This window comes from Chiloscyllium plagiosum, chromosome 31 (assembly GCF_004010195.1).
Source record: "Chiloscyllium plagiosum isolate BGI_BamShark_2017 chromosome 31, ASM401019v2, whole genome shotgun sequence".
Classification (NCBI taxonomy): Eukaryota; Metazoa; Chordata; class Chondrichthyes; order Orectolobiformes; family Hemiscylliidae; genus Chiloscyllium; species Chiloscyllium plagiosum.
Genome location: NC_057740.1, coordinates 5,686,342 through 5,695,794, shown reverse-complemented (window position 1 = coordinate 5,695,794; position 9,453 = coordinate 5,686,342). Strand labels below are relative to the sequence as shown.

General features: G+C 39.8%; 1 protein-coding gene across 3 annotated transcripts in view; it reads right to left on the bottom strand.

Moving 5' to 3' along the window:
* Window positions 1–9,453, bottom strand: part of LOC122565178 (E3 SUMO-protein ligase PIAS4-like) — a 98,301-nt gene that overhangs the window by 18,926 nt on the left and 69,922 nt on the right. For all 3 annotated transcript variants that reach the window (XM_043720882.1, XM_043720883.1, XM_043720884.1), the window contains exons 8-9: window positions 4,187–4,260; window positions 1,038–1,198 (exon numbers count right to left, since the gene is read on the bottom strand). In XM_043720882.1, coding sequence (XP_043576817.1) covers window positions 1,038–1,198; window positions 4,187–4,260 — 235 coding nt within the window. The remainder of the gene's footprint in view (window positions 1–1,037; window positions 1,199–4,186; window positions 4,261–9,453) is intronic.

Genomic DNA, 9,453 nt, shown 5'->3' with positions numbered 1-9,453 from the left:
GGAAAGCAAATCTTAGCAGGACTTATACACTTCATGGAAAGGTCGTAGGGAGTGTTGCTGAACAAAGACATTGGTTAGGCCACAGTTGGAATATTGCGTGCAATTCTGGTCTCCTTCCTATTGGAAAGAGGTTGCGAAATTTGAAAGGGTTCAGAAAAGATTTACAAAGATGTTGCCAGGGTTAGAGGATCTGAGCTACAGGGAGAGGCTGTACAGGCCGAGGCTGTTTTCCCTGGAGTGGAGGCTGAGGGGTGACCTTATAGAGTTTAAAAAAAAGTATGAGGGGCATGGATAGGATAAATAGACAAAGTATTTTCCCTGGGGTCAGGAAGTCCAGAATTAGAGGGCATAGGTTTAGGGTGAGAGGGGAAAGATATAAAAGAGATCTAAGGGGCAACCTTTTTACGCAGAGGATGGTACGTGTTTGGAATGAGCTGCCAGAGGATGTGGAGGAGACTAGTACAATTGCAACATTTAAGTGGCATTTGGATGGGTATATGAATAGGAAGGGTTTGGAGGGATATGGGCAGGGTGCTGGCAGGTGCGAATAGATTGGGTTTGGATATCTGGTCGGCATGGAGAGGTTGGACCGCAGGGTCTGTTTCCATGCTGTACATCTCTATGACTCTATGACATTGAATGATCTTACGAAGAGGGTTGCACTCAGAAGCCTCACTTCAAACGAGCCATACCTAACCCAGATGGAGTATCTTCACAGCTTTCCCTATTCCTTCACTTTCAAAATCAATGCTTTTGAAAAGTAAAGCACAAAAGTTGATCTGGTGCTGCTGGATGATATGCTTTTTTCAACTACCGTCTAACCTGAAGCTGGTTATCTAAAAGTGGTACGATCTGTTTTGACTATCAGAAGATATGAATGCAGTGTGAACACATTTTCAGAGTCATGGGGGCAGTTAGGAGGAGGAACTGGATTTGCTTATTTCATCAGACTGCCCAAGATAAATATCTGCTGTAAATATATAAACTCATTAAGAATGGCATTATAAAAAGTATAACATCTGCAGAACAATACTTACTGGTCTACAAATAACAGTTCATAAGGAGCTGGCTTGTCACACACAGGACACATCCATGTCGGCTTTTTCTCATTCATCTGAATATAAAGGGCTGCATCAAAACACTGTAAATGCGTGCAAGTAATACCACGACAGGGCACTGAAAGCCGCATCTTACCAAGCTGTTGAGTACCAATATTGGAAAATTATATTAGAAACATTTGTCAAATAGAATAATAAAAGTTCAAAAGAAGCATTTGAAATTATGAACAAGAACATGACATCATTTTGAATTTTCTGTTCTGCTGCAGTGTTATCTTCTATCTGAAACTTGAACAGATGTTCATGTGGCAAATAAAGATGGTACAGCTCAACCACCTTAAAAAGGTAGGTGTTCACAATATCAACTAGGAGAAAGTGAGGACTCCAGATGCTGGAGATCAGAGCTGGAAAATGTGCTGCTGGAAAAGCGCAGGTCAGGCAGCATCAAAGGAGTACAAGCCTGAAATGTCGATTCTCCTGCTCCTTTGATGCTGCCTGACCTGCTGCGCTTTTCCAGCAACACATTTTTCAGTTCACAAGATCAAGACAGACTGGTAAAGAGCAAGACCACTGGTCTCAAGTGTACAGTGCTCTGCAATTTATTTTAGGTTATGCTAATTTCTTTTCTTTTCACCCATTGCAAATTCTTTCTAGAAGAAAACCAGTATTTTGATAATATCGCTGTTTTAATTTTTTTTTTAAAAATGAATGGACCTGATAAAATAGATGAGAGAAATGGATTTCATTGGTATGGGATGGTACCTGGAGGTGACAGCCTTGATGTAAGTGTTAAGAAAAAAACAGGGGCTTCAAGTGATGATGATCTGGAATCTGTAGTCTGACAGGGTACTGGCAGCAGTTTCAAAAGTTAGACAAGAAATTGTCTACTTTGAGACGCAGGATCAGAATACGACCATTCAGACCATCGTTTCAATGAGATCATAGCTAATCTGATAATTCTCAATTCCACTTTTCTGCCTTTTCTCATAATCCACAATTCTCTCGCTGATTAAAAATCTGTCAAGCTCAGCATGAAAAGTGTTGTTACAGCCAAAGCTCCATTACTGGAGAACCTGAAAGTATTCCAACTGTCTGCTGTCAACTAGTTCTATACATTGAGAAGCCAAGGACAGTGAAGTTGATGACAGCAGTTTCTAAAGATCCAGGAAAAATTTGGATTATTGATACGACAAGTAAATTTCCCTCTAGTGCCCCCTCACTTTATCCCAATTTATCAACCCTAGATAAGGCTATCTTTGATCACATTTGTGTTACTTTCCACCTACATGCCTCTCTAGCCCCACACATCCAAACTCTACCTTGTAGATTCCTTCTCAGAAGAAAAGCCATGCTCCGATTTACTTACAATGGCATGCTTTTTTTGGGCCTGCTGTTTTTCAGATTTCTGCAGTTACTAACTTACCCAAACATACTCTCAACTTATTTTTATTAATATGTTGGTTAAGCACAGAAACACATTCACACGAGGCAGAAAACATGCTCTTTAAACATAGGACATGTTCATTTTATTACACAATAAACAAAATTATATACACTAGTTCGAACAATCTTTACACAAACATCAAAACAAAGTTTTCAAGTTTCAATGTGTTTCCTCAACACAATCCATTAAAAAGATTCAGTTCCAAAGAAATATCACTTATATTTCAGCTTTTTAAATCTTTACTTAAACTGACCATTCAGCTTCATTTTCTTGAACTGTTGAGAAAATTAATTGATTCCTTTCCATGTCCAACAGCATGAACCTTTCACAATTCCAATGGCCTAAATTCTCTCAGTTCTAACAACTTGGAAGATTTCTATCCAAACTCTCATGGCTTGGAAGTTTCAGAAACCAGAGAGCACTTGTACTGAAGTGACTGTTTACTTTGACCAGAAGAAAGAGTTTCCCTTCCGAAAAGAAATATTCTACCTTCTACACTAAAATCTGCATTTTTCTGAACTAAAAGCTTTGAACCATTGTTCCCAAGTCAGTTTAAACTAATTTGCTGGTGATAATATATTCAAAATAATATTTTCAACAATGCAACATTACTACCCACTGCACTGACCCATCAGGTCAGAAAGTAGAAACATTTTAGCAATTAACACCACAGGGGTTTGTCAAGTCACTTGTCAGCAACCATGTCTCTTGTCAGCAACCATGTCTCTTCCTGGAACAGAATCATTTTTGTGACTATTCCAGTGAGTTTGGCTTTTTTTCAGAAAACACAATGCATTGACCAAATTTCTTCTGTCAAAATGTTAAGAAAAATCCAACTTCCAAAAATGCCAATAATATATACTATACACCTTACAAGCCATTCCATCCAGTGTGGTCCTCATCTCTACTCACTGAAATCCAAGGAACGCAGGCTTGAACATATATCGTGGAAAACGTGTTTCAGCATTCACTGTAAACGCCGATTGGACCATCAGGTCTTCTTTTTGTGCCAAGTTGCTCACTGTTTTGGAAACATTCTGGAATGCAAAGATAACCCACAGCTTCTTTCCTCTACCACAAGCCCTTTCTTAAGCCCTTTCCTTCATCATCTTCTACGAGATGAAGTGCAAAGAGTTCAAAGACTACTTTATTTACTGACATACAGACCATCTGCATCAAATTTCGTTTTAAATGCCCAGTGATAATTCTGTTGCATTAAAGGTGTTTCATGTTATTTAAAGTAAGTACAGTAGGGGACATAATCTGAAACTTCCATTTTTTTGACAATAAAACAAAAATGTAATAATAATGTCAAGAACAAAGATGAAAATTGTTTCTCTCCAGTTGGATTCAAACCACATAACATGGGTTACTGCAGCAGGTAGTAATGTTGCAATGTGGATCTCAGGATGCGGCCCTATATACAAATTATTTCCTGAACATAAATTATTTTAAAATGTTTAAAAAGGAAGGCATCTAATTTTGTTTTTACAAAGGAAAGCTTTTACAAAAAGCTGTCATTTAAGTAAAAAAAAAACTAATAAAATAAACTGTCTTTGCAAAAGAAACAAACATTCAAAATTATTTTTTAAAGCTAGATCTGGTTAATACTAAGAGAACTTTAGACTTACTTTTGTTTTATTGTCTTTCAGAAAAGATGTGGTATCAGTAGAGGAATACTTACACTACACATAAGGGAAACACGGAGGCCAGTGGTGGTAACATCATTGTCAGGTTCCAGTCGAAGCTTTTTTCGAACTTGAATGTAAGAAAGGATAACTTCTATTACCAAAATTGTACCAATCAAAACAGCATGTCAACATAAAACAGCAGTAACAATAATTTTTAATATCGTGTTGGAAAGATAAACAGCTTGGAGGAGGAAGAATGAACTTGCAACATAGAGAAGTACAGCTCAGGAACAGACCCTTTGGTCTAACTCGATGTCGACCAGGTCTCCCATCCCAATCTCGTCCCACCTGCCAGCACCCAGCCCATATCCCTCCAAGCCCTTACTATTCATATGCACATTCAGATGCCTTTTAAATGTTGCAATTGTACTGGCCTCCACCACTTCCTCTAGCAGCTCATTCCATACACTTACCATCGTCTGTGTGAAAAAGCTGCCCTTTAGGTCTTTTATATCTTTCCCCTCTCATCCTAAACCTATGCGCTCTAGTTCTGGACTCCCCCACCCCAGGGAAAAGACTTTGTCTATTCATCCTATCCATGCCTCTCATGATTTTATAAACCTCCATAAAGTCACCCCTCAGCCTCCGAAGCACCAGGGAAAACAGCCCTAGCCTGTTCAGCCTCTCCCTATAGCTCAAATCCTCCAATCCTGGTAACACCCTTGTAAATCTTCTCTGAACCCTTTCAAGTTTCATAATATCTTTCCGACAGGAAGGAGACCAGAACTGCATGCAATATTACAAAAGTGGCTGAACCAATGTCCTGTACAGCTGCAACATGACCTCCCAACCCCTGTACTCAATACTCTGACCAATAAAGTAATCATACTAAACGCATTCTTCACTATCCTATCTACCTGTGACTCCACTTTCAAGGAGCTATGAACCTGCACTCCAAGGTCTCTTTGTTCAGCAATACTCCCTAGGACCTTACCATGAAGTGTATAAGTCCTGCTAAGATTTGTTTTCCCAAAATGCAGCACCTCACATTTATCTAAATTAAACTCCATCTGCCACTTCTCAGCCCATTGGCCCAAGTGGTCAAGATCCTGTTGTAATTGGAGGTAACCTTTTTCGCTGTCCACTACATCTCCAATTTTGGTGTCATCTGCAAACTTATTAACTATACCACTTATGCTCATATCCAAATCATTTATAGAAATGACAAAAGGTAGTGGGCCCAGCACAGATCCTTGTGGCACTCTACTGGTCACAGGCCTCCAGTCCGAAAAACAACCCTCCACCAGCACCCTCTGTCTTCTATCTTTGAGCCAGTCTGTATCCAAATCGCTAGTTCTTCCTATATTCCAAGAGACCTAACCTTGCTAACCAGTCTCCCCATGGCGAACGTTGTCAAACGCCTTACTGAAGTCCATATAGATCACATTAACCGCTCTGCCCTCATCAATCCTCTTTGTTATTTCTTCAAAAAACTCAATCAAGTTTATGAGACATGATTTCTCACACACAAAGCTATGTTGATTATCCCTAATCAGTCCTTGTCTTTCCAAGTACATGTACTTCCTGTCCCTCAGAATCCCTCCAACAACTTGCCCACCATTGAAGTCAGGCTCACTGGTCTACAGTTCCCTGGCTTTTCCTTACCATCTTTGTTAAACAGTGGCACCACTTTAGCCAACCTCCAGTCTTCTGGCACCTCATCTGTGACTATCGATGATACAAATATCTCAGTAAGAGGACCAGCAATCACTTCCCGAGCTTCCCACAGAGTTTGAGGGTATACCTTATCAAGTCCTGGGGATTTAGCCACTTTTAGGCATTTCAAGACATCCAGCACTTCCTCTTATGTAAAGAAACATTTTTCAAAATAGCACCATCTATTTCCCTACATTCTATTTCTGCCATGCCTTTTTCCACAGTAAACACTGATCACCCATCTCCTGCAGTTCCACACAAAGGCCGCATTGCTGATCTTTGAGGAGCCCATTTCTCTCCAGAGTTACCCTTTTGTCCTTAAAATGTATTTATAAAAAAAAAACCTTTGAATTCTTCTTAACCCTATTTACCAAAGCTTTCTCGTGTCCCCTTTTTGCCCTCCTGATTTCCCTCCTACTGCCTTTATACTCTAAGGGTTAATTCGATCTATTCTATCTATACCAAACATATGCTTCCTTCTTTTTCTTAGCCAAACTCAATTTCTTTAGTCTTCCAGCATTCCTTCCCCAACCAGCCTTTCCTTTCACCCTAACAGGAACATACGGTGTCTGCACTCTCATGATCAATTTCTGAAGGCTTCCCATTTTCCAGCCGTCCCTTTACCTGCGAACATCTGTCCCCAGTCAGCATTTGAAAGTTCTTGCTGAATAACTTCAAAATTAGCCTTTCTCCAATTTAGATATTCAACTTTTAGATCCGGTCTATTGTTTTCCATCACTAAAACTAATAGATTTATGGTCGCTGCCCCAAAGTGCTCCCCCACTGACACCTCAGTCACCTGCCCGGTCTTATTTCCCAAGAGTAGGTCAAATTTTGCACCTTCTCTAGTAGGTACATCCACATACTGAAATCAGAAAAATTTCTTGTACACACTTAAATTCCTCTTCATCTAAACCCTTAACACTATGGCAGTCCCAGTCAATGTTTGGAAAGTTAAAATCTCCTACCATAACCACCCCATTATTCTTACAAATAGCAGAGATCTCCTTACAAGTTTGTTTCTCAATTTCCCTCTGACTATTAGAGAGTTTATAATACAATCGCAATAAGGTGATCATCCCTTTCTTATTTCTCAGTTCCACCCAAATAACTTCCCTGGATGTATTTCTGGGAACATCTTCCCTAAGTACAGCTGTAATGCTATCCCTCATCAAAAACACCACTCCCCATCCTCTCTTGCCTCCCTTTCTGTCCTTCCTATACATTTGTATCCTGGAACATTAAGCTGCCAGTCCTGTGCATCCCTGAGCCATTTTTCTGTAATTGCTATGATATCCCAGTGCCATGTTCCTAACCATGCCCCGAGTTCACCGGTCTTCCCCGTTAGACCTCTGCTTTTGCCCGAAACGTCGATTTCAAAGCTCCTTAGATACTGCCTGAACTACTGTGCTCTTCTAGCACCACTAATCCAGAATCTGGTTTCCAGCATCTGCAGTCACTGTTTTTACCTAGTTGAAATAAATTCAGTTTAATTTGTCAGTCCTAATATGTTCTCTGCTTTGCTCTGCCTGCTCTGCCTGTTTGAGTCGCTTCTTTTCTCAACTGGACCAGTCTCAGATTGACCTCTTTCCTCACTACCTCTTTCATCTGCTCATCCTCCTATTCCTACCCTCATTAGCTCGCAGCACCAGGAGTAATCTAGATATTATTACTTCAAGATCTACATTTTAAATTCCTGCCTAACTCTCTATATTCTCCCTTCAGAATCTCAACCTTTTCCCTTCCCATGTTATTGTACACATGGGAACCAATGACCTCCTGCTGGCCCCTCTCCCTCTTGTGAACATACTGCACCCAATCAGAGGCATTATTGATCCTGGCACCAAGGAAGCAACACACCATTCTGATTTTTTCACTGCTGGCCACAAAAAACCTCTCTCTGTACCTTGGACTAGAGTGTCCCCTAACACAATTGATCTCTTGGAACCCGACATACCCCTCAATGCATTACAGCCAGACTCTATAGCAGAAATTTGACTGTTCTTGCTACATTCCCCTGAGAATCCATCACCCCCTTCATTTTCCAAAACAGCATACTTGTTTGAAATGGAGATAGCCACAGAAGACTCCTGCACTACCTGCCTATCTCTCTTACCGTTCCTGGAGTTAACCCATCTATGTGACTGTATCTGCAACTTTTTTTCCCTTCCTATAACTGCCATCCATCACATGCCCTTGCTCTTATAAATTCCTTATTATGTCTAACTGTCTCTCCAACCAATCCATTTGATCTGATAGGATTCACAACCAACAGCATTTATTGCAGATATAATCCTCAGTAACCCATAAACTCTTCCTAAACTCGCTCATCCGACAAGAAGAGCTTATCACTCTACTAAGGGCCATTTTTGCTTCTTCCAGTCTACAGACCCAGAAAATAGAACTGTCGTATTCCTCAACAAAACACTGCTCCAGGCTAACTTAATATTTATGGCTTATATTTTTAAGCTTAATGAAGAAACATTTCAATAAAACATATAAATCAAGACATAAACCACTCTACTCAATACTGCTGACTTACTGTAAGGCCACACTTAAAAATATTCACTTAGTGTTTCTGTGCTGTGACCTCTCCCAAACAGGATCCTCCATGATTAGTTGTGAATTTCACCGTTTGGAGTGCATCTGGGAAAATTAACAATGTCCAGCAATACATGAATTCAAACAGCAAAGGCAGTAACTGCGCACTGACCTCATGTGCTGCCTTTGTCTGCTCCTCTCCCTTTTAAAAGTGTTGTTTTGACTTTTACTCCAAAGTTCCAAAACAATGAACAGCATATAAAACAGTAATTGCTGCTCCTGAAATTCAAGGAAACCATCTCCAACACCAAAATACCTCAAAAAGGAGCAACCTGTTACAACCAGAAGTTTTTCCTGTCATCCATCTTGGATTATCCAAAATCCTTCTTGACTCTATCACACAGAAATCATACAGGACGGAACAGGTCATTCAGTTCTTTTTGCCTGTGTCAGCTCTTTGAAAGAGCCATTTTTCAGTCCCACTGTCCTGTTTTTACCACACAGCCCTGTAATGGTTTCCTTCAAGTTTATTTAAAAATCCCTTTTGGAAGTTATTACTGAATCTTTTTCAGATGGTGCATCCCAAGCACAAAGGATAAATAAGACATCTCGACAAAGGTGACTCGTTTATAATTTGTTGATGATTAAGCAATCTGCAACTTCTGGTATGAGACACCAACGTCAACCATTCAATTTAATAGATAAATTTAATGCGGTTTTGATACCTCAGCTTAAGGTACTGAAGATTCACACTTAGAATAGAATGAGGAATATAGATGTACTTGATTTGCAATTGTGAAACTTTAGTTAGGAAGCTCCAACATGTGAAATTGTACATTGGAACATAGAAGCTTAAGCTTCAAAATTTTTTGACATTGAAACTGGTCAACTAAGTTCTTTAGAAAATAATTGTCTTACCATCACAAATTGAAAAATAAGAGCCAATGACTTGCACATGCATTAAATCAGAGAAACCGCGAGACACTAAGTAAAATATTATCCCATCTCTGGGCAGGTTTTGGAAAAGTGCAACCAAGCTTCCTATATTACAGAAGCAAAGAGT